This window comes from Doryrhamphus excisus, chromosome 8 (genome assembly GCF_030265055.1).
Source record: "Doryrhamphus excisus isolate RoL2022-K1 chromosome 8, RoL_Dexc_1.0, whole genome shotgun sequence".
Classification (NCBI taxonomy): domain Eukaryota; kingdom Metazoa; phylum Chordata; class Actinopteri; order Syngnathiformes; family Syngnathidae; genus Doryrhamphus; species Doryrhamphus excisus.
This window is the reverse complement of record NC_080473.1, coordinates 4478531-4503125: the sequence shown is the minus strand read 5'-3', so window position 1 is coordinate 4503125 and position 24595 is coordinate 4478531. Positions and strand designations below refer to the sequence as shown.

Here is a 24595-nt window from a genome sequence, read left to right as displayed (position 1 = left end):
TAAAAACCAAATCAAATGTCTTTGGCATTACATCGAGTCTCGGTTTACTTCCTTACCTCTTTGCCAAAGTGTCTGTACTGAGCCATTGTTATGGTCAAAGTTGCTTCCTTATGAGAGAGTTTTTCCTTACCTCCATATCCAAAGTGCCCTGATTGTGTTTGAAGTTTGCTCCCAATGGGGGGGTTTGGTCTTTGTTGCCAAAATGTCTCAGTCTCAGTTCTGTTTGGGGTTTCTTCCTTTGAGCGACTTTTTCCTTGCCTCTGTTGTCAAAGTACCTGCAGTGAGTCTTCATTCTGGTCAGGGTTTCTTTGTTAGAGGTTGTTTTCCCTTGCCTATATCGCCAAACTGCCCACACTGAGTCTTGATTGTGTTTGAGGTTTCGTCCCAAGGGGGAGTTTTGTTTTTGTTGCCAGAGGGCCTCACACCGTGTATCAGATATGTTCAGGACATTTTTCCTTGCCAAAGTGCCTGCATTTTGGTTGGAGTTTCTTCATTCGGGGTACTTTTCCCTTGCCTCAGTCGCAGACTGTGTTTGAGGTTTCCTCCATGTTTCTCCATGTTTTTTTCTTTATGTCCCAGTCACCAAAAAGACCTGTTCAAGGTTTCTTTCTTTCTTGCCCCTGTAATCCAATATTGGTGTTCATGTGGGGGTCATGTGGTTAGAAGTAGCACTTCATCCTGCGTCACTTCACTATTGACACTGGAAAAAGCCGTTTTTCTGTTTGATTTAGCTTGTGTTACTGAAGCTGCTCTGCAGGAAGTTTTAATCAGCTAATTACCACAAGCTGCATGTTCCATCAGCCATCAGATAATCACAACACATAGGCTATGGAGGCCATCCATCTACATAAATCAAGTCTTTTATTTATGAGGGTTCATGTTGACAGTTTTATCTGGAATGAAAATCCGAGAGGCCGGGAGGTGACCTAAAACATAACAGAGTGGGAAAAAGGAAAAAAAAGTTGTTTCTTGTAGAAAAAGCTATTAGTGATGCTTTCATCTCATCTTTGTGTGTGCAGGTAGCTCTGGCTAAATAAAAGGAGACAGGCGTTGAGTACACTGCAATGCTATTAAATTTGAATTACTTCAAAAAGCATGTATTCCCCGATGTATTTTGTACTTTGTCATATTCAGCGATGTTCACACATTGAATACATTTAACGAGAGCTTCCACGTCCATGCAATTAATGTGAGCGGGGAAAGTAAATGTGAGTTTTATCCTCAGACCTCACGGCATCTACATAGTTGATGTGTTGGGTAGTAAAGCATATTTCTGTAGTAAATACGATTGTACGGGTACAGTATTGCTTCATTAAATTTTACTTTAAAGTAGCAGAGATGAGGATGCTGAGGTTCTCATTGGGAGTGACCAGGATGGATAGGATCAGGAACGAGTACATCAGAGGGACATTACATAGTGAATATATTATTGGTATATTATTGGTATTATATTGGTAGAAGGATGCTGCATTTAGAGCTGCCAGGTAGGAGGCGTAGAGGAAGACCAAATAGGAGGTTTATGGATGCAGTGAAGGAGGACATGAGGGTAGTTGGTGTGAGAGAGACAGATGCAGAAGACAAGGTTGGATGGAGGCGGTTGATTTGCTGAAGGGAAAAGCCAAAAGAAGAAGATTACTTTATTAAATTTGATCTTTTTTACTAATTTATTTTACCGAATTGATTTGTTATTTTTTATTTTTACACATTGTATTTATTTTCTTTTTAGTTAACTGTGTCACCTAAAGTATTCATCCATATTTCCCTTTATTATTTTTACTTGATTTTTCCTGTAAATATATATTTTTTATATGTTTGCATATTGTGAAGCATTTTGCGTTCTGTGAGTGGAGTTAAAATTGCAAAATGAGGGGCAAAAAGGTGGATTGCGGACTTGATGACTCCTCAAATCTCCACCAGAGTAGTAGCGGTACGAGGTAAGATTGGAAATAAACTGCTAATTTCATCGTAGCGTGTGACCTTTGCCACTGTGGGACTCGGCTGGCTTGAATTCATGGTGGCTTTTGACAGGCTGCTATAATGTCAGGGCTTTTGCAGTGTGTTGGGAAAGAATAGTGTGATTTTATTATGGCTCGAAAGCCTCTCTTTCTGCTCTATACGCCTCCATGATGACTGCAACTCATTCACAAAGAAATAAAGAACGCAAGAATACAGTAATAATATATAATATTAGCTTGAAAAGAACTTGAATCAAGTTGGACAGTACATATATGTGATGTATTTGGTATATATTATACGTTATATGTGTTTGTTGGAATCTACAGGACAAAGACTGTACACTGCACATGCTTGTTTGACTGTCATGACAGTGCCCCCTACTGGTTAAAATCGTTCTACTAAGGCCATAGAACCTGAAGTGTTTGCTATTTAATTAGACCTTAAATGTCAAATGCAGCTAATTTCTAATAGAGTGATTGTTTGGCACTGTTTGTGTGCGTGCATGCTGTTGTTTACCGCAAGTATGCAAATATGATATAATTCTGGAGAGCGCTGCTTGCTTCCTCACAATAAAAACCACGTTTGCATAAGTGTGTACTTATGACTAGTTAGACTTTCATTTATGTGACTAATGTGTTATAATACTTATTAGTTCACCATGTAAAAATCAATCCGATCAATTAAATTTATTACTATACTGACTATTACTACTGTTTACTTGTGAGTTATTATATTGGCTTGTTAGATTATTATAACTACAAATATATTTATCATATATTCTGCTCCTTCTTCCTGGCATTACTTCTGATTCTTCTGCTTCCTGTTATGCTTATCTGTCTACTTATCCCTTCTGCTTCTTAAGCATTTATGCTTCTTCTTCATCTTCTACTTATTCTTCTGATGTTTCTACTTCTACTTTTTATGCTTCTTTTTTGTCTCCTGCTGCTTCATCTTCCGTTTCTTTTATTCTTATTTGTTTACATTATTAGGTTAATTATTGCACACAACAGCACCCCTCAGCTCTGGTTTCCATGTTTCCATCACGGCCAGAAGGCCGAAGTTATGTTTTAGTTGTTGGACATTTGAGGCACAGTGTCAGCTTCCTCTCCTTCACTTAATAGCTGCTGAGTGTCTTAAAGGGAGGCTCTAATTGGAGAGATTCATCACATGACGGATGCCGGCTGTCGTGTTGAGAAGCCTATGAGGGCACCCGACAGCCCACCATAAATCTTACTTCACGCATTGGCGCCGCAAAAATATTTGCATCTCTCATCTCAGCACGTGGAATTAGCTGCAAAATGTGATGGAACGGCCAAGCACTCAGCATTCCACTGATCGCTTCAGCTATTTTGCTAGGCTATTTTTCCTCACCCAATTCCAGCGCCGCCGACTCGGGTCTCTGGAGTGAAGCGATATAGTATTTAAACGCACGTTAGTCACGTTAAAGCCATGTTTTCTGGAGGAATGTGATAAATGTATCAGTGGTGACACCGGATTATTGCATTGTTTGTTTTATCAATACACAGCTTGGAAGCTGCTGTAATAGTAGCCTCTTTTAAACAGATTGGCAGAGCAGCATTTAGTCGCCTGTGCCTTTCACACAGAATCCAGCAAAGGAAGACATTGCCCTATCTGTGTATGGTTTCACATATCAATAAATCTATCCGGCCAGTTGTGAGAAGATTCATTCAGGAAAGAGACAATACGGTGTCCATAAAGTCTCTTAACAATTTAATAAATGAACTAATGACAAAATGAGGAGTATTTATACCCTTACTCACATTACACAACAGTATGCAAGTATGCTGGAGCCTATCCCAGCTGTCTTCGGGCGAGAGGCAGGGTACACCCTGGACTGGTGGCCAGCCAATCACAAGGCACATATAGACAAACAACCATTCACACTCACATTCATACCTATGGACAATTTGGAGTCGCCAATTAACCTAGCACTTTTAATGGAAAACGTTGGAAAATAATGGAAAATATTATTGGAAAATGTTCCTAGTTTAAAGCATAAAAAATGTTTGGACTTTCTAAATACGGGTTTTAACATTATCAGAGCCCCGTATACATGAAATACCCCTATAGTCACGTTTACACTCTATTATTCTATGTTTGTTTACACCACATTGCGCAGGGAACAGGATCTCTACAAGTACACAACAGACAGCCGCCGCTAGTATAGCAAGCTACCAACTACTGAGCCTCTGCAATTCATTCATTCGTTCATTCATTTTCTACCTCTTATCCTCACAAGAGTCGCTGGGGTGCTGGAGCCTATCCCAGCTGTCTTCGGGCGAGAGGCGGGGTACACCCTGGACTGGTGGCCAGCCAATCACAGGGCACATATAGACAAACAACCATTCACACTCACATTCATACCTATGGACAATTTGGAGTCACCAATTAACCTAGCATGTTTTTGGAATGTGGGAGGAAACCGGAGTACCCGGAGAAAACCGCACGCACACACGGGGAGAACATGCAAACTCCACACAGAGATTCAAACCCAGGACTCCACATCACCTGACTGTGTGGCCTACATGCTAACCACTCGTCCACTGTGCAGCACAAATACACCCACCACATGGTAGCGCTGTTATTAAACCCCAAATTTGGATTGGCGTGAAATATCTCACTCTGCTCCATACAAAAGACCCATTGTAACTTTAGGGTGTTTAGTCGGATCAAAGCAAAATTTGGTACTCTCTTTTGGGGGACTGACAAGCATGCGTGTGTAAACTCTGGGCAAGTTTGGTTGAAAAACATGGCCGCCATCAAGCAAAATGTCATTGCAGGTGCACGGGCCGGACTTGGTCATTGACCATCTGTCTAATGATTAAAAACTTTGAAGACATCTGTATTACATGTGGGGCTGCACGGCGGTCGAGTGGTTAGCACGCAGTTCAATCCCATCTCTGTGTGGAGTTTGCATGTTCTCCCTGTGCATGCGTGGGTTTTCTCCAGGTACTCCGGTTTCCTCCCACATTCCAAAAACATGTTAGGTTAATTGGCGATTCCAAATTGTCAAAAGTATGAATCCCGAAGACAGCTGGGATAGGCTCCGGCACCCCTGCGACCCTTGTGAGGACAAGCGGTAGAAAATGAATGAATGAATGAATGCATTACATGTATTCTAGCATATCTTCCAAAGTGTTATTACCACAACTCGTCACAGAAAGTCAATGCTATTTATTCTTATAGTTGTAATCAGACACTGATGTCACACCGGACGGGTACCACATGTACACCTTTGATGTCTATTTACGTCCAACACTGCTTTTCAGAGCCGATCTCCACTATGGCATGTGTTCAAGTGGCTGTTTTAGAAGTGTCTCACAGATGCGGTGCAGAATGTATTAAGGTTTGAAAACTCCATCAATGAACAGATAGAATGATGGTAAGGTGTTGCGAGGATGCGAAGAGAAAATGGGATGGAGACTGAAGAAAGCATTTTACTGTTTATGTCTTTGTATGGGAGGTGCTGAAGTGCTGCGTAAACTGACATTTTGAAAATGCATCACGGTAATGTGTGTGTTCATCCCAGGTGTCCCATTATCACTTAGTACATGACAAACTCTGTGTGACACGATACTCTTTATGCATAATGAGACGAAACAATTACTTCTATGAGTAAACATTTTGGATGGCTTCATGCAAAAACATCTGATGTGTTGTATAAATTCAGACTACAGTGTTTGAACACCCTAAAGTACAGTGCCTCAAAAATGGCACAACTCTGATCGTCCATCCCTTTCCTCAACCACCATGTCACTCCACGAGGAGCCTATATGGGTCTGCAGTTAAAACACAGCTGACGAGACTTGATGTTATTCAGAGTACAGCAGTAAGGCCACCCCGTTGTGTGCACTGCAGGTTGAAGTTGGTGAGTTACTGTACCTCTTGAGTTAAGACGACTCCAAATCACAAGAATGTACGACATGCATCCGCAAGGGCACAGGGAGGATCAACCAGTTATAAGTGTTCTCTTCCCAACATGGAAACTGGAAAACAGAAGAAAGCAGATAAATATGGTATTGCAAATTGTATAAGTAGTCCTGCTGTGGTCTATCCGTCCGCCACACCGTCCATGGTTGCTGGGGACAACTGGCGGATAGATATTGTGGTTATATTCAGATTTTTACTCATGGATCTAAGCAACCAGAAACAGGGAAAGTATCATTGGCATTTGTGGTGGCAGAATTCTGTCTGCAGAGCTTATCATAATGGCATTGCCGTGGGTGGAGCAAATCAAACCATTAGGAGTAATAATAATTTAACCAGTAGATTTTTGGTAGTGTAGTTCAAGTTCAAAAACACTTTATTTATCCCCCGAGGGACAATTTAAAGAACACAGAGAGCAGCATATGGAATAAAAATGTAAGAAGCAGACGAGGACAAGTAAAAGAGCAGACACTACTGAACACACACATCTAAAAGAATAAATAGTAATTCAATGTTTTTTTAAAAAGTATAACAAGCTAAATGGAGGTTGGATAGGGAAGGGTCCAAGAAATATTTACTCTATGTACTGTAGCGTCGACGGTACGCGACTGTGATAATAATATTAACAATAACAAGCTTTTTATTGTACACAATAATGGCTACTGTCCGCCGTAACCACGTCATTAAATCACAGCCAGCAACTACACTAGAGCTTTCTTCCTGGTTCCCCCACAACGACACGCCCCCACCCCTGGTGCGTTCATGGCCACCCGGAACGATCAGACACTCTTGAATCATAACATGTCAACAGGAACACATAACAGTCGCTACATTATGTATTATAAATCTAGCCGTTAAGTCGTGGCGATTATTCACATGCGGAGCGTGGTGGTAGTGAACTATTATAGTTTGCATCCGCCGTTTAAACGACAGAGAAGAAGGCCACAAAACAAGAAAGGAAGTAAACACACGCAACCAGCACACAAAGTTCAAGAACGCACTATGAAGAACTGGTAGTACAAGTAATTGTTATCTCGTATGAATCTTTTAACGAGAATACTTGTTGGGACGAAATCTGATCTACGTCGTTGTTATGTAAATGACCGCGCAACAAAAGAGGGATCGCTTTGTCGCGTTTCTTTGGACAGAAGCCAGCCTGCCCTCAAAAAGGCTGAGAAGGACGCTTTATCGACTCAACTCCAGTCGAGTTATATTTCACACTTCAACTGTTTGTAGGAGCTTGTCGATTAGTTTGATAACATTTGAAACCAAGAGGAATAGCATCAAATTACTACTCGGACTCACCACAGTTGTATGTTGTTGTTTTTTTTAAACAGCAATACATTCCAGTGGTATGGGACATACCTCTGGATACCTGCATATTTTGACTCTGTTGGGCTGTCTACTTATACTGTATTTGTGTCTACTTTCGATTGCACCGTCTCATTTCCGGCATTGTGGTGAGTAGAAATGTTGTCAAAGTGAGGTTGAATAACTACCTTTTTTTTAAAAAAAATAAATACATTATCAAGTCCTCACACAGCGCATTATTTTATTTATTTTTTTTACTTATCCATGTTAGCCTCATTGAGATTAATAATTTCTTTTTCATTAAAGCAGCAAAAGTTTCTGATACAGACAATTACAACATTGTACGGGCAATGATAAAACTATATAAAAATAAAAACAAGATTCAGAGCAGACTTATAAGAAGCAGCTGCATATTTCAGCATCTGCCCTACATTTAACTATTAATTTAAAAGCATTTAAAGATATGAGCTTCAGTAAATGCTTTTTTTTTTTTACCAAACTCAGTATGAGTCCTTTTTACATTTAGCGAAAACAGGTTTTAATTTGTAACTTGTATTTGTCTGCTGGACAATGTGTGTACATAAATAGTTTGGGAGCAGTTTCAAAATTGCCTTATAAATAAAAACACAAGTGACTGAACCTGCGTAAAGTAAGGGATGGATGATGGGAGTTAGCGATTTGCAGTTTGTCACAAACCTCAAGGCACAATGATATACAGAGTCCAAGAGACGCAACAAGTAAAGAATGTCTCCATAGTCCACCATAGGAAGAAAAGTACCAAAAGAAAAACAGGATTTATTTTGATAATAAAAACCTAACTTAAGTCTGAGCCTTTTCACCAGGGATGATGTTGGCTGACACATCTATTCAACATTTCATGAAAGTCGGGAACAGTGCCTTTGGATTGGCAGAACGGCGTGAACCTACACTAGCAAAAGCTCAAAAGTTTGGGATCACTTGCAAATGTCTTTGTTTTCCAAAGAAAAACAAATTTTCATGCATTTCACAAACAGTTTTTTTGCCATTTCACAAACATTTTTATCAATTTCAGAAACAATTAAAATGAATCAGATGATTTTCAAAGAAGGATGCACATTTTTGCATAGAGGCCTACTATCAACAACTGTCAGTCCTCTGCATCAATCTCCTGGTATGGCTGCTAATCCAAGTTCATCATTTTATAAGGCTAATAGATGATTAGAAAAGCCATCTAAAAATCTAAACTAAAACTAAAATCTCTTACCATGCTGTTAACTACTCCCTTCAGAGAGCAGCACAAACTGGGTCTAACAAGGACAGAAAAACGCTGCACAACTGTGCAAGAGAGTGTGTAGTTTAAGACAAAGATGCCTCACAGCTGGAGATTACCATTAGATGTTTCAAACTAAATAATAAAAAAACCCTACTGGTGTTGGTAAGTTTTTCTTCCTTAGCGGTTATCTCAGGTTGACGGGGGTTTTAAACCTCAGATGAACCTGCAACACGCTGGAAAATCGTACAGCAAATTGCTACCCTTGTGTGGTTCTAATACTGGTAGTAGTATGAAAAGAACACTGCATTCAACAATGATGGAGCCATCATTGATATCTAAGATGAGATTGTATTGATAGAAAATACAAGGCTTATATGATTAAATGAAAAAGAAACACATTTTGTGTGTGTGCTGTGTGTCTAGAACGGGAGCTGTGCTTCGCGTCCTACTATGGAGACCACATGGTGCTGCAGAGGTCTCCGGAGAGAGCGGTTCTATGGGGTTACGGCCCTGAGGGCGAGCAGGTCACCGTCTATTTGTCAGGACCGATAAAACAAGAGAGCTCACCAGTCACTGTGACCAAAGGTAAATCGAGCTTGCATGTTGTCGGGTGGGACGTGGATGCAGACATCCGCGGGGCTGTGATGGGGGTGGGGAAGAGAGAAAGAAAAAAAAAATCAGGTCGAACTGAGTGATCTTGACAGGGACTTTGTGCAAAGTGGCTTGGAAATAATGCAAATCCCAACCTTGAGAATAGCAGTGCTTGAATGCAGCAGCTGCCCAAGGTGTACTGCAGTTTACCCATAACCACGTTTCACAATTCTAAAATTCAAAGCCCTGGTTTAAAGGAATAATGTCCTCCCCGTAACACACGCAGGCATCTGGCGAGTCACCCTAAACCCCGTTGAGGCTGGCGGTCCCTACAACGTGACTGTAGCCCTTCAGAACACCTCAGCCACGCTGACCGATGTGCTATTCGGGGACGTTTGGCTTTGCGGGGGCCAGAGCAACATGTACTTCAAAACATCACAGGTCAGTGTGATGCTGTGCAATATTGTGCGTAGGGATGGGTATCAGGCCGCACGGTGACTGAGTGGTTAGCATGTCGGTGGGATTTCTCAGCCAGTGGTGATTTAGGAGGACAAAGGTGATTTGGTCACAAGGGCGAGCTTGTGTGAGAGTATACTGAAGTTTGAGGGTTTTGTTTGGAAGTCGCTAGAAAAGTAATCAAGGCGGTGATGAAAGCGTGAATGACTGTGTCAGCATCAAAAAAAGGAGCAGGAAGGGCGAAGACGGGCAAAGTTTTTTAGATGAAAAAAGGCACTTCAGGTTATCTGGATGATGTGGTGTTCAAAGAAGAGAGTGCTATCAAGGAAAAGGCTATAATTTTGGACACAAGGGAGGTATTTTGGATAAGGAGGGAAAAGTTGTTGGCTGTTTTTGTGAGCGATTTTGTACCAAATTCAATGATATCAGTTTTGTCACAGTTTAGTTTGAGAAAGTTTGAGTTCCATCCATGATTTTATTTCAGAGAGAGCATGTGGAGCAGTGGATTAGCATTGAAACTGAAGGCCTTGACGGTAAATACAGGATGAAGAGGAAGGGGGCCAAGCATTGATCCCTGGTGCACACCTTGGGACAGAGGGGCAGTGGTTGATGTGTATGACCTGACCCCAGGTGAGTGCAGTTCCAGTGATGCTGAGGGTGGATGAAATGTGAAGGTGTGGAGGATGGTGTGACTGATGGTGTCAAAGGCTGCAGTGAGGTCGAAGAGGTGAGGTAGTCCAAGTCTGAAGCGAGAAGAAGGTGACTGTTGTTTGGCTGTTTCACTACTGTGGTGTAAGCAGAGTCCAGACTGAAAGGGTTCAAAATTATTCACATTATTGGAGTTAAGATGGGTTCTTAGCTGGGCAACGATGACACATTCTAAGATTTTCGAGAGAAATGGAATGTTGGAGATTGTTCTTTGTGTCTGAGTTCAGACCAGGTTTCTTCAGAAAGGGGGTGATGTTAGCAAGTTTCAATGAGGGAGGAACAGAACCAGTGTTGAGGGACATGTCTTCCACTGATGTGATGAGAGGGGAAATGGTGGGGAGACAGGCTTTGATGAAGCTGGATGGGATGGGATCGAGTATGCAGGCGGAGTTGTTTGTGCATTTCAGGATGGATGAGATGTCAGACTAAGTGATCGGGGGGGAACAGGGAGAGGACCTGTTTGATAGGAGAGGGAAGGTGTACGGAGTGGGGAAGATTGGCCAGAGTGCTATAGATACAGCATTTGCAAATTTGCTTTGGAAGAAGTAAAATAACAGGGTAGTGTATAATAACACTGTATACCAGCACAAAACTAATTAAATGATCATTTCAAGACCAATATTTTACTATCCACAAAGGTGGATACGGTGTTCAGGAAATTAGAATTTGCTTAAAAATATACTAGAATAATATAAGATTTGCATATTCACAAACACTTTTTTTATATTTACACTTTATACAAGGACACACAGTACAGCTCAATAGTGTTGTGAATTGTCTTTAACAGACAGGTAGAGCCGAAATGAAGTCCTGGAGCATTCACTATGGGAACAGACGTGGAGGAGTCTGTTGGAGAATGAGCAGTTCTGCCCCTCTATTGCCCTTCTAGTTACTTTTCATATGCTATTATTAATAATATGCTATTATTTTCATATGATTTTTGCCTTAGCCCACGACCCACCAGTTGAGAATCACTGATCTAAACAAATCGTGTGTAAGGTATGATGTAACAGCTTGTTAATACACAAAGAGGCTTAATGTGCATTACTAATGATCCCCGCACAGATTTTCAATGCATCAGAGGAACTTGCCCTTGCGGACAAGTACCCTCACGTGAGAACCTTCATGGTAGCCTTGCGTATGAGTGATACTGAGCTGACTGATCTGAAGGGAGTGGCTCTTCCGTGGTCTGTGACTGAATCGAGTAAGACCAAGCTTGATTTATCCAAAAATTGACAAAGGTTTTATTTTCTTTCTGAGTGGACTGCTGTTCTTCCAGGTGGTCTGGCCGAGTTCTCTGCAGTGTGTTGGCTCTTTGGCCGTTACATGTACGACAACTTAAAGTACCCCATTGGACTGGTAGAGTCCTGCTGGGGGGGCACTCCTGTTGAAGCGTGGTCATCTTCAAGTGCTCTTCAGAAATGTGGACTGAACGGCACACAAAGGCAAGCATACTCGATAGTCACCTCTGTTGCAACATTTTTTTTTTTACATGACTCATTCATAATGATGAGAAAGCACATGCGGCGGTAGATAAAGTTACTGGATGCGGAAAAACTGCATTAGGAGGTTATCTACAGCCACAGATGTTGACCCTATAGTGTGAATCAGAGCATATGTGCTTTGTCAAAACTAATGTTACTTTACCCTCAGGTCTAAAACTGCAAACTCAGTCCTGTGGAATGCGATGATCCACCCGCTGCTCAACATGACCCTTAAAGGGGCCATCTGGTACCAAGGTAACACTGCAGCCATCAAAGATTCAATCATCAATCCGAATATGCATTGATGGATATGTTACTCTTGTTTCCAGGTGAACAAAATGTATACTACCATCAAGATAAGTACAGCTGTTCTTTCCCTGCCATGATTGATGATTGGAGGGAGGCCTTTCACCTGGGCTCAGGTGGGCAGACTGCCTTGGACTTTCCCTTTGGATTTGTCCAGGTAATTGTTGCTTGTATTGTAATATATATATTATATATATATATATACACACACACACTACTGCTCATAAGTTTGGGATCACTTTCAAATTGCTTTGTTTTCCAAAGAAAAACATATTTTCATGCATTTCAGACATTTTTTTTCCATTTCACAAACAATTAAAATGAATCAGATAATTTTCAAAGAAGGATCTCCATTTTTGCATAGAGGCCTACTATCAACAACTGTCAGTCCTCTGCATCAATCTCCTGGTATGGCTGCTAATCTAAGTTCGTCATTTTATAAGGCTAATAGATGATTAGAAAAGCCATCTAAAAATCTAAACTAAAACTAAAATCTCTTACCATGCTGTTAACTACTCCCTTCAGAGAGCAGCACAATCTGTGTCTAACAAGGACAGAAAAACGATGCACAACTGTGCAAGAGAGTGTGTAGTTTAAGACAAAGATGCCTCACAGCTGCACTAAATAGTAGCCATCAAACACCAGTGTCAGTATCAACAGTGAAGCGGCGACTTCAGGATGCTGGACTTCATAGCAGGACTGCCAAGAAAAAGCCATATCTCAGACTGGACAAAAATATTTCCAAGTCATCTCAAACTTTTGAGCAGTAGTGTATATATATTTTTTACTGTGAATGCTCATGAGTCCCTCTATTCGATTAACAGTGTCTTATAGTCATGGGTTGTGTGCACTTCAAATGATAAGGTGTAAAGGGGTTAAAAACACACACACTTTGGGATTACCCACTATGGCTATAGGCAACCTCCTGATTTTTTTTTTTTTTTTTTTAAACGAACCCCATAAGACTGCAGTAGTTGCTTTTGAAGTACATATTTCTATGATATTTGAAATGTATTTGTATGATTTGGCTTTCAGTGAAACATATTGCCCATATTTTGTCAGTTTTCTTACAATATTGCACATGGGCAAACAAGTCCGTTTGTCCTCTACTTTATCGTTCCATGAAATCAAGGGCCCAATCACCCCGTGTGTTGCTGACTCACTGTCACTGTTTTATTGCGCGTGACTGCTAAATAAGCAAAGAATGGTGCAAGTGCCACCGATTGCATGAAGGTGAGAAACACTATTGAATTCCATCTCGCTACAATGTACAGGAAGTCTGTTTTCTGCATGTAAAATCTATAATTACTCTCAATAAAATTTATTTTTGTTCATATTTTTTGTGTCTGGAATAGATTAATTGGAAAATTTGCTTCTTTTTTGTATACATCAGACTTTCTCGAATTAATGATCATCTACCTCTGCATGTACTTTGAATGTCACCAGTTGGTCTGAAAGTCATACATGGTTGTATGACTTGTCATGCTGTTGTTTACAATCGACTCATTAGTGCTATTGACGCTGCCTCAGCACTCACCACTATTACAACATTGGTTCTGTTGCTGCTGTGTTGCTACTTGTTTATGAATGAGCATCTTTCCACTTTGTCATGTATTCCAAATCATTATTAAACCAACGACTTACAGCCTCTTTCCAATAATAGCCTGATTTCAATCAGTCCTCTTCGTTGTTTAAGTACAAAGAAACGCCCCAGCTAAATAAAACCACTGCAGGCCCCTGTCCCCCAGCATCAGCACTTGCCAAGGCCTGCTACTGCTTTGTTGTTGTTGTTTCAAGTGTCTCACGTACCTCTCGCTGATGCAGCTGTCCACCTACATAAAAGGCTCCACAGATGACGGCTTTCCAAACATCCGCTGGCACCAGACAGCTGACAGAGGCTTTGTGCCCAACTCTCGTCTGCAGAGGACCTTCATGGCTGTGGCAATGGATTTACCTGATGAGACTTCACCGTACGGCACGTAAGAATACAGCTGACACACAGTATACTGTGGGTGTATAAGTAAGCAGTGATGTCCAACAGTGTGGCTGATATTTAGCAAATTAGAAATTGCATTATATTCAATGAACATGATATGAGATGACATGTTCTCTAATCTCAATGTTGTGTTCCTTACCTGTTGACCGACTCCACCATGCAGCATCCACCCCCGTGACAAGCAGGATGTGGCTTACAGACTGACACTGGGAGCGAGGGCGGTGGCCTACAATGACACCGTCGTGGCCTTCCTTGGACCTTTCCCAAAACAAATCTTGTCTACTCCGATGCATGTCAACATCACCTATGACCAAATAGTCTCTGTCACACCATCCGAAGACATCTTTGAGGTAATCAGCAGCGACACGCACCATTCAAAGACATTACAAATCACAAAACTCCTGTAGAATTTATCCACCTTATTTTTTTTTTCCATCAAGATCTGCTGCTCGCAGTCGCAAGCTCAATGTGGGCCTCAGTCTGTCTGGATTCCAGCTCCCATCAAGCATTGGGGTCCCACCACCATCCAGATCGCCGCCCACGTCTGCCCACCCTCTACTGCAGTAGCGGCTGTTCGTTATGCATGGAAAGACTGGCCTTGTGACTTTAAAGCTTGTCCGGTCTACAGTGCAAACTCTGTCTTACCTGCGCCCCCTTTTATTATCATCAAACGTTAACAGTCTTTTTGGTTTTATTTATTTGTAATACACACAATTTCCATACATAATTTTCACAGATAAGAATGTTGATAAGAATGTTATGAGAATGCTGCATTCAAAGTCAACCTGGAGTAAGTGTAACTGACTTAGAGGCAAATAATGTGAAATTGTTTGGTCCCACAAAACATTAAAAATCACATTTGTTACTTTGAACTGTTTTTCTACCAATGTGTCACTTAAAATTGTAATGTGCATTTGAATTTATCGAGATGCCATCTGCAAATTGTATGACCTTAAGGGGAGCTGAAATAGGAAGAGGTCGACAGCTTCATGGAGGCCGGGCTCGGGTGGGAGGAGCTAGAACACTGCAGTGTCTGCGCTGGAGCAAAAAGATGACAACATGAAAAAATGCAACAAAGAGTTTAATTTCACAGTCTGGAGGCCAATGCCCATTTTATCATTAACTATTAACCCTATCTTGGAAGGTAAGTGATACTACCTCCAGTCTGCAGGCCATATATGGTAATATATTGAAAATGGTTACTTCGCTATAATTAAATAATTACGCAGACACTTTCCTCAATAATTAAAACAGACCAAGCCATTAATGAAAGTGATATACACTACCACTCCAAAGTTTGGGATGACTTGGAAATGTTTTTGTCCAGTCTGAGATATGGCTTTTTCTTGGCAGTCCTGCTATGAAGTCCAGCATCCTGAAGTCGCCGCTTCACTGTTGATACTGACACTGGTGTTTGATGGCTACTATTTAGTGCAGCTGTGAGGCATCTTTGTCTTAAACTACACACTCTCTTGCACAGTTGTGCAGCGTTTTTCTGTCCTTGTTAGACCCAGTTTGTGCTGCTCTCTGAAGGGAGTAGTTAACAGCATGGTAAGAGATTTTAGTTTTAGTTTAGATTTTTAGATGGCTTTTCTATCATCTATTAGCCTTATAAAATGATGGACTTGGATTAGCAGCCATACCAGGAGATTGATGCAGAGGACAGACAGTTGTTGATAGTAGATGTACATCCTTCTTTGAAAATCATCTGATTAATTGGAATTGTTTGTAAAATAAATGAAAATTTGTTTTTTCCTTTGGAAAACAAAGACATTTGTAAGTGATCCCAAACTTTTGAGTGGTAATGTATACAAGTCATATATCAAAATAACATGAACTGATGGATGCCGACGATTGCCTTGTTGCTATTGCAGAGTTACTAAAAATGTTTAGTTTTGCCATTGTTGGATTTTATACAACTTAAATGTTCCCTAGAATTTCTGCCATATACAATCTCTTTTGACATGCATGCAGCCTAACCTGTGATTTGCTCCGCCTTCTCAAAACTAAAGCGCTGGTGTCTTTGATAGGCCTCAAAATTGACGGAGACGTCATCCTCAGACAGGCTGTGAGGAACCTGGCCGTCGCCCGGGCGGCACACCTCGAAACGAATCCATCGGTAGCTGAGGGGACATTAAAGCAGATTTGAGGAGGTGCACGTCGTTGAGGTTAAATGGAGACAGCAAGGCGTACTTGTTGCATTTGCGTGCTCCAGGACAACTCTGGATGAGATTCTGGATGGTGGGATGAGAGAAGCCGAAGAAGTCCGCTCCGGAGGGCACAATTGGAGCGACAGACTTGGGACTGGAGGGAGGGGGGACCGGTGAGTAAGAAGATAACATGAGCTGATAAGACAGCACAGTACCTGACGGAAGCGATGGCCTTGAGCAGGTTGGAGTGACATGTCAGGGCAGATGAGGCCACAATGGCATTCTGAGGATCTTCTTCTGGCACGATTTCAAACTGCCGTGAAAAACAAGTAACATCACAACAAATAAAAGGAAACCCAAGTTAAGAAATATCCTTTAAATAATTGGCCAAACGTTCATATAAAGTTGGAGAGCTGCTGCCCCAGTTTGTCAAATGTTGGCAATGGTACATCAGTGCGAGCATCTGTATGTGTCTTTCATTACCTGCGGTCCGCTTCTCCCATCTTTGATTTGACAGGTGTAGAGGCACTGCTGCTCTGGGTTTTTCATGCTGGCAAAGATTCGCGTGCTGCAAAAGCCCACCGGGTAGATGGCACATTGGTCATGGAACAGCATTCTATCCGTGATGATCTGGGGGAAGAAATATTTAAACAGGCAGCTTTTAGTCAGTCAGCCCTCGTTGAATTGGTTTCCAGACCGGACCGGGTTCAATACATTTCCACGATATAGGATTCAATGTTAATAAATGAAATGCTCGGAAAACGTTATGACTTTCTAAATTAACATTATTAGACCTGCACGGCGGACGAGTGGTTAGCACGCAGGCCTCACAGCTAGGAGACACGAGTTCAATTCCACACTCGGCCATCTCTGTGTGGAGTTTGCATGTTCTCCCCGTGCATGCATGGGTTTTCTCCGGGAACTCCTGTTTCCTCCCACATTCCAAAAACATGCAACTCCAAATTGTCCATAGGTATGAATGTGAGTGTGAATGGTTGTTTGTCTATATGTGCCCTGTGATTGGCTGGCGACCAGTCCAGGGTGTACCCCGCCTCTCGCCCGAAGACAGCTGGGATAGGCTCCAGCACCCCCAGTAACCCTCGTGAGGATAAGCGGTAGAAAATGAATGAAGAGCCCATGGACATGACATAACAACCCTATAGTCACCTTTACACCCCTCTTATTCATTGTTTACACCACATTACAACTTCTGTGTGGCAGGGACTCGAGACGGCAGCTACTGAGCAAGCTATCGAGCTAACCGGTTAGCCTGACATTTATTTTTTATTAACTTCAGAAACTTGCCACTTACCACAAGGAAAGTTTCAGTCTACCATGTCAGACATGCCATGGCTGATTTGATGACTTCATGCAGTGATAATGTAATCTAATGTTTTGTGACATTACTGCCACCTAGTGATCAGAATACTACATATCACTCTTATGTTAATATGTTTGGACTAATCAAAGGCCAACAACAACCATGAATTAATACATTTCTGAAAAAAACGCAATACAATATAGTGAGGGAGTGATAATCAAACTGCAATATTGAGAGGGACATCTGTACATGATGAGGGAGCGATAATCGAAATTCGATATTGTTAGGTTTCTCATGATGAGAGCTCACCGACCTCGCCCAAACTGTACACCGTTAAGCCTCCCAGCACAATGGGAAATACGGGGCGACCGCAGGAGTCCAGTGCAATAGGTTGCACCAGTTTCCGGGAGCCATCCGCTAGTTTTCTCCTTTTGGTCATCTTCTTGGGGGCTTAGGAAACATGAGGTAAAAAAAAAGAAAACATTGAAACACATGAAATATAGTTTGGATATTTATGCTTTAAGCTGTAGCACTCACGCTCCTCTTTTCCGTTCTCTTTGACTCGCTCTTTCCGTTCCTTCTTGGGCTTTTTAAGCACTCCTTCATCGCCCGTCGACACCACCGATGATAGGCTGTGAGTCCCGCAAAGGCCGGGAGCCCCTCCAGGGCCAGAATTTATGGTGGGAGGGGGCACAGCTGGATGGTTGCTGGATGAGCTGGGTGTGTGCAAGAAGTCCCCCTCTGATAGAGACTGATAGTGTAACAGCAACAATCTGGACATTGAAAAAAATATGACTTGAATTTATGTTGGAAGCTTTATTTACAAATGAATCTTTGAAAAACTTTATTCAATAATTAATCGTTTTGAGGATTATAATAAAAACCCCAATTCAGGTCATAGAATGTCTTCAATATATTTCTTACTACATCTCAATGTGGAGTTTGCATGTTCTCCCCGTGCATGCGTGAGTTTTCTCCGGGTGCTCCGGTTTCCTCCCACATTCCAAAAACATGCTAGGTTAATTGGCGACTCCAAATTGTCCATAGGTATGAATGTGAGTGTGAATGGTTGTTTGTCTATATGTGCCCTGCGATTGGCTGGCAACCAGTCCAGGGTATACCCCACCGCTCACCCGAAGACAGCTGGGATAGGCTCCAGCACGCCCCGCGACCCTTGTGAGGATAAGCGGTAGAAAATGAATGAATGAATATTTCTTACTACATAATTTTGATAAGGAGTGTTGGTGTTGTGTTCAAGGTGGCCCTCTATTGAGATCAATACAGTTCATGCTCTTTATACATAGAAACACATTTACTTACTGGCGCTCTTCTTTCGCTCTTACAAACTTCTCTTCTAGATGGGCAACTTCATCGTGCAAGGCTGCATTTTCCTGCAAATAATGCACACAGTTTTCCTGGTTTAAGAAAAATCAATCTAAAGATTCTGAATTTGTTTACTTACAAATATCATGGCACGTGCTGCTTTGCGCAGTCTAAGGTACTTCAGCCGGTACTTTTCGTTTTGTTTTTTCCGCGCTCCTCGTTTCATCTTGGCCTTGTTCTCCGAGGACGGAAAGGGGGCCATGGTGGTAGTGGTGGTGGTAGTGGCACTGCCAGGACCAGAAGCGGGGAGTGCATTCTGCTGCCCGGGGCCAAGAAAGGCCTGAGCGGTGAAGGCCTGGAGTGCCTGCTGACGCTCGTCATTTGTCTGCAAAAAAAAAGAACAACAGCATGAACAACAGAAGAGTCTTGTGCTGGAGGACGGATGACAACACCTGTAGTATAATGGGAATGGTTAACTTAAAAGTGATGCTACACACACACACACGAGTGGATTGAGAGGTCACCCAATAAGTCCACCCATCACTTAAAAACACTGAACTGATCATCTGCATCCAATATTTTAGCTTAGCATATTACTGTCCTGTTTAAACTCACCAGCAATGCAAAGACTCCATTTCTGTTCTCAATCCTCTTGAATCTCCTGCTGCCTTTTTGTGTCTGAAACATAACGGGAGTCTGAGGCCGACACATCAGGGCACGGAGAAGTCGCCATTAGGGCTCAATTTAGGTCGCTTGCTTGCTGTGCATCTCAATACGAGGTTGCACCTTCATAGTTTCTCCCCAGATCAAACGGTAATGATGGAAGGATGAAAACATTATGAATCAACTAAAAATGTGTAGCATGAACGGAGAGGAAGTGAGTGTGCTCGTCCTTACCTCACGGTACATGACAGCTTCCAGACTGGACTTGGCACTACAGAGTCGGAAGACAATAACATCAGAATAAGTGTGAATGCAATGTAATAAAACATAAGCCTGCAGAAGAATAATGGTGTAAGTTGCCATACTTGGACTGAACAAGTCCCCTGTCGATAATCCTTTGCTTGATCTCCTTGATGTGCATAGGGTGTCCGGCTTCCTCTAAAACAATCTACATGAGGAAAAGACAAGTTGGGTTAGGCAAGACAAAGCCATCAGTGCAGTAAGAGCTGGGAAAGCAGATACCTGAGCTGCATCAAGCCAGGTGAGGCTTGGCTTCTCTGCAATTTCACTGGGAGGTTCGCTGCAAATAAATCAGTTATCAGTCAACTACAGAAATACCTCATTCATATAGGCACTACAAAATGCTTTCCTCTGCACAACTGCACAATTTAATGAGATTCAATAATGATAATGATTTCATGATGTCCTGTGTATAACAACATGCATTTAATCTAATCTCATTTGATATACACTACCGCTCAAAAGTTTGGGATGACTTGGAAATGTTTTTGTCCAGTCTGAGATATGGCTTTTTCTTGGCAGTCCTGCTATGAAGTCCAGCATCCTGAAGTCGCCGCTTCACTGTTGATACTGACACTGGTGTTTGATGGCTACTATTTAGTGCAGCTGTGAGGCATCTTTGTCTTAAACTACACACTCTCTTGCACAGTTGTGCAGCGTTTTTCTGTCCTTGTTAGACCCAGTTTGTGCTGCTCTCTGAAGGGAGTAGTTAACAGCATGGTAAGAGATTTTAGTTTAGATTTTTAGATGGCTTTAGTAATCATCTATTAGCCTTATAAAATGATGAACTTGGATTAGCAGCCATACCAGGAGATTGATGCCGAGGACTGACAGTTGTTGATAGTAGGCCTCTATGCAAAAATGTAGATCCTTCTTTGAAAATTCATTTTAATTGTTTGTGAAATGGATAAAAATGTTTGTGAAATGCATGAAAATTGTTTTTTCTTTGGAAAACAAAGAAATTTGCAAGTGATCCTAAACTTTTGAGCGGTCGTGTTAATAGCAATGACAACAACCTCTCCAGGTTATCAGCAGTCCCTGACAGACCAGCGATGTCCAGAGCTGGAAACAAAGAATAGTTTCCCTGTCCATCAGCTTCCATTTCGGATTCAAAAGTGTTCAGTGACTCCATTGGAGAAAGGGATGCCCCCTGTGTGCAAGACGGAAGATAAAGTTTAAAGTCTAATCTACAGGTACAAACAGTAACTTCACTGAGCTACAACTGTCAAGTTATTTCATGATTTAGCCTGCGGATGCTTTATCAACAACTCAAATCTAGTAGGTTAGCTGGATTATATACAAGTAGTGTATCCGCATTATCTGTTACGTTAGAAAAAAGCACACTCACCTCAGTAAATGCTGATGTTTCGCTGTGTTTTATGTTTCCTAATGGTTAGCAACGAGTTTGGCTAGCTACTATCATATGCAGACAAACTAAAGGCTAACCGTAGCGACCTCCGCCGCGAATGCATCTTTGTACTACAAACCTGCAAAAGAAGCCGCAATTTTTGCAATATGTTACAGAATTCCACTACCACGCAGAATGTTTTTTTTAACGGAATTCGATTAAATAATTTGCTAAAGACAAGCCATTCAACTGAGCTTCCGTGTTCGCTCTTCTTCTACTAGATATCGAACGTTGACAGAGGTATGGTGAAATACCGCTATCTATATGCGGGACCTGGTATGACATCGTTTCATTTGAGAAACATGAACAAATGGGAATTTTGACTTGATTTAACTGACGCAAATGTATAACTCTCTGTGTGTATTTTTGACACTACTAATAGGGGGTTTGTAACACATCAACAAATAAAAAACGCATGTTTTTTATGCATTTTGCCGTATAACTCAAACTAATCAGATTTTCACTGATTCAGAGACTATGATAGAATGGTGTCTGTTGCCTTGAGGCACAGTAGGAAATCAGATGGACTGGTCCTTTATCCTTAAAAACCCACACAAAACTCAACAAATAAAGTGCCCATTTTTTGGCTCTCACACAATAAGTTACACAAAAATAAGAACTAATGAGGAACTATTGACTAAGGTACATCCTTTTTGAGTAGTTACTAAGGAACTAATGCACATACATTTCTAGTAGTTAATGCAAATAATGACAAACTATTGAAGAACTAATGAGTGGTTGTTAGGGTATGGTAGGTTCGTTCTTCGTTAACTGTAATTTTGTGTACCTCGTTGTTAGTTTTTTTTGCACAGTCATTGTTACGTAATATCTCCATTGTGTGGTCCGTGATGTTTATTGTGGTTTCTCTGGTGTGCAGTGAAACAATGCAGATTACAGGGATATGTACCCTGCAAGAGCATAAATATAACATGTTGACATCTGTGGTGTGCAGAGAATTGTCAAATTTTCCATTTAGAATGTTGCATGTGGGCACTTTTCAAGTAAGTTAGTCACTACATTGAAAGAGGTGCGTTCGGATGTTCAACACTGGTGGAGCGGTGGTGATTAAGCACCATGCTGGTGTGGGTAACCAAGCAAAAGTGCAGAACCCTGGCAAAAATAAGAATACGTTCATGGTTGTAATATCAGAAAAAACAGAAGATGAACCTTTCCTGAAATCACAAGCAAATTTTATTGAGCTATTATTCATCAAACGCATCACTTGATGAAGTGTTTAGTAACAATTGAGCCAGCCATAGTTGAGCAGCACCCGCATCACTCTCCTGAGAGACAGGCTGTATTCCAGCTGTCTTGGCCCGGACGAGAAATAAAGGTACCCTAAGAGATAAACGATAACAATTTAATGCAGCTTATCTTTATGCCAGAAGGGGGCAGCAAATCAGCTTTAATAGATACACTTGAGCAGGTTTATGTGATTTCTCACCATAATTCTCAAAAACCGCATCCACTTTGGAGCCCGTGTGAGGAAAGTCCCGTGTGATCAATCGCGGGTATCCGGGATCCATTTGGTTTCTGGCTTCATCATAGCTTGTGGCAGAGCATGCATATAGGAAAGCCTATTAGTGATGGCTTTTAAACATGCCAGCACGGTCCAATTAAGACAATTACGATGTTGAGTAATAGCAAGATTTGTAGTTGTTTACTGTCATTAAGAACAAAGCAAATAAATATGTTTATGGTCTCTTATAGATTATCTTGACTGATCAACACTTACCTCCAATACTGTCTCTTAGCAAAAAGCAATGTTTTCCCAGTGGTTGGCACATAGACTGCTGCATCCACCTGACTGACATAGGATGGCAAGCCCAGGCTGGTCAGAGACTTCGGATATCCTGCTATCAAAGTCTTTGCGTAGGCCCTTATGCCCCAGTACTGGTTACCTAGGGAGAAACAGTCGGTACATTTTTTATGACAATATAGCTTCTTGAGGGACTGTAATAAATACAATACAATACAAATACAATACAAAAATAATAAATACAACTTAAGTATAGTTTAGAGAAGTCAGTGTACAGCTTGTGTAGCACTATAGATTTACTATCCACTGAAAATGACTCCACAGCACAAGAGAGTAGCAAATTGACTGTGTCAAGCAAGGTGTCTGGGGGCTGCTTGAGTGCTGATAGCACTTAGGAGCTGTGGTTCGTTGAGGAAAATGGTAATTTGGTAAATAATGGTTAAATGAGTCCTATTTATGAGTCCTATTTATGTCTTGAATACCTTTTTTTCACTCATTATGTCTACTATATTGGGTAATACTAGTGTAGAGGTGACTATAGGGCTGTTATTTCATGTCTAGAGGGCTCTAATTATATTTAAAAATTAAGGTCGTAAAGACTTTTTCTATGAAAATATTTTATTTCCAAACTACAAAAGTGCTCAAAGAGCCAAGTGCCATAATTCACAACATATTGTGATTTACAACATAAATATTAGTTCTACGTACATTTATTTTATCTACATATTGCTAATGCTGGCATGCTAACACTTAAGTGCTGAGTGTTGAAATATGTGTCTACATATGAAAGTTGATAAAATGTTACTATGCTAATGTTAACATGCTAGCAATGCTAACTGGTAACAATAGCATGCAAACACCTAGCAAGATAGTGCAAAGTGTCTGCGCATGAAAATAGCTAAAAATTCTAGGATTCTAACATCTAGCATGATAGCACAATATACCGGGAAGGCTAAATGTCCCAAGTGAGTTGAGAATTCTGACTTTGGAACAGTCTGAATGGGTTGCAAAATATGGAAGTAGTTGGAACTCTTTAGATCAAAGGCATTTTGCATTTTGAAAAATGGGAACCTCAAGAAAAGTGGGAATTCTTGGTATGTGGACATGAATGTCATTATTAGTTGAATGTTTTGATGTTGGAACAATCCGAATCCGTTCATAAATGTGGAAGTAGCTACACCAGTTTAGATCAAAGGCATTTTGCATTCCGGAAGAAAAAATGTGGGATATTTTGTGCTGTGGCTAATAGTAGCATGATTGTGTTGACTTTGTTGAATGAGTTGATGTTTGAATGAGGTATATCGGTTAATAAATGTGGCCGTAGTCGCAGGTAATGATAATTAGTTGTAGAGACAAGGGTGAATTTGGGGAAAATACCGTATTTTCCAGACTATAAGTCGCACTTTTTTACATAGGTTGGCTGTTCCTGCGACTTATACTCCAGAGCGACTTATAAATGAAAAAACTGTTTATGTTACATAAACATTAGACACCTTTTCTGTTCGTGTTTATTTTTTGTGTAGCTGAATAACTATTGTGTGTGCATATCTTACATCTATTCAGCCTGTTCTCTATTCTTTTATTGTTAGAACTTGCCTTCCAAGAGGACGTAATGGCTGTTTTGGTCATAAATTAAATTACCCGCAAAAAATGCGACTTATAC

General features: G+C 41.2%; 2 protein-coding genes and 1 long non-coding RNA gene across 5 annotated transcripts in view; 1 reads left to right on the top strand and 2 right to left on the bottom strand.

Moving 5' to 3' along the window:
- Nucleotides 1-7352, bottom strand: part of LOC131134539 (uncharacterized) — an 18306-nt gene extending 10954 nt beyond the window's left edge. For both annotated transcript variants that reach the window (XR_009131409.1, XR_009131410.1), the window contains exons 1-2: nucleotides 7210-7352; nucleotides 5860-5963 (exon numbers count right to left, since the gene is read on the bottom strand). This is a non-coding gene — a long non-coding RNA (uncharacterized LOC131134539). The remainder of the gene's footprint in view (nucleotides 1-5859; nucleotides 5964-7209) is intronic.
- On the top strand, nucleotides 6695-14880 carry siae (sialic acid acetylesterase). 2 transcript variants are annotated; one of them, XM_058079934.1, is made up of 10 exons: nucleotides 6695-6926; nucleotides 8891-9052; nucleotides 9345-9499; nucleotides 11288-11426; nucleotides 11502-11667; nucleotides 11876-11961; nucleotides 12036-12169; nucleotides 13837-13991; nucleotides 14172-14358; nucleotides 14449-14880. In XM_058079934.1, the coding sequence occupies exons 2-10, from the start codon at nucleotides 8929-8931 to the stop codon at nucleotides 14683-14685; spliced, it is 1383 nt and encodes a 460-aa protein (XP_057935917.1). In that variant the 5' UTR covers nucleotides 6695-6926; nucleotides 8891-8928; the 3' UTR covers nucleotides 14686-14880. The 2 variants fall into 2 exon arrangements, with proteins under 2 accessions (XP_057935917.1, XP_057935916.1); XM_058079933.1 differs by having other exon boundaries at nucleotides 6695-7364.
- tbrg1 (transforming growth factor beta regulator 1) overlaps nucleotides 14709-24595 on the bottom strand; it is a 21243-nt gene continuing 11356 nt past the window's right edge. Inside the window, exons 19-34 of the mRNA XM_058080510.1 lie at nucleotides 22909-23074; nucleotides 22618-22721; nucleotides 20782-20947; nucleotides 19988-20045; nucleotides 19831-19913; nucleotides 19700-19736; nucleotides 19418-19480; nucleotides 18942-19187; nucleotides 18800-18870; nucleotides 18017-18252; nucleotides 17793-17929; nucleotides 16642-16788; nucleotides 16374-16471; nucleotides 16202-16312; nucleotides 15989-16131; nucleotides 14709-15046 (exon numbers count right to left, since the gene is read on the bottom strand). Of these exons, the coding sequence (XP_057936493.1) occupies nucleotides 14961-15046; nucleotides 15989-16131; nucleotides 16202-16312; nucleotides 16374-16471; nucleotides 16642-16788; nucleotides 17793-17929; nucleotides 18017-18252; nucleotides 18800-18870; nucleotides 18942-19187; nucleotides 19418-19480; nucleotides 19700-19736; nucleotides 19831-19913; nucleotides 19988-20045; nucleotides 20782-20947; nucleotides 22618-22721; nucleotides 22909-23074 (1952 nt within the window). The 3' untranslated portion in view covers nucleotides 14709-14960. The remainder of the gene's footprint in view (nucleotides 15047-15988; nucleotides 16132-16201; nucleotides 16313-16373; nucleotides 16472-16641; nucleotides 16789-17792; nucleotides 17930-18016; nucleotides 18253-18799; nucleotides 18871-18941; nucleotides 19188-19417; nucleotides 19481-19699; nucleotides 19737-19830; nucleotides 19914-19987; nucleotides 20046-20781; nucleotides 20948-22617; nucleotides 22722-22908; nucleotides 23075-24595) is intronic.

Coding starts and splice junctions, on each gene's coding strand:
- siae (XM_058079933.1), top strand. CDS start 7,259: ATGGGACATACCTCTGGATACCTGCATATTTTGACTCTGTTGGGCTGT. Junction 9,500..11,287: donor TGTACTTCAAAACATCACAG/GTCAGTGTGATG, acceptor ATCCCCGCACAG/ATTTTCAATGCATCAGAGGA. Junction 11,427..11,501: donor GTGGTCTGTGACTGAATCGA/GTAAGACCAAGC, acceptor CTGTTCTTCCAG/GTGGTCTGGCCGAGTTCTCT.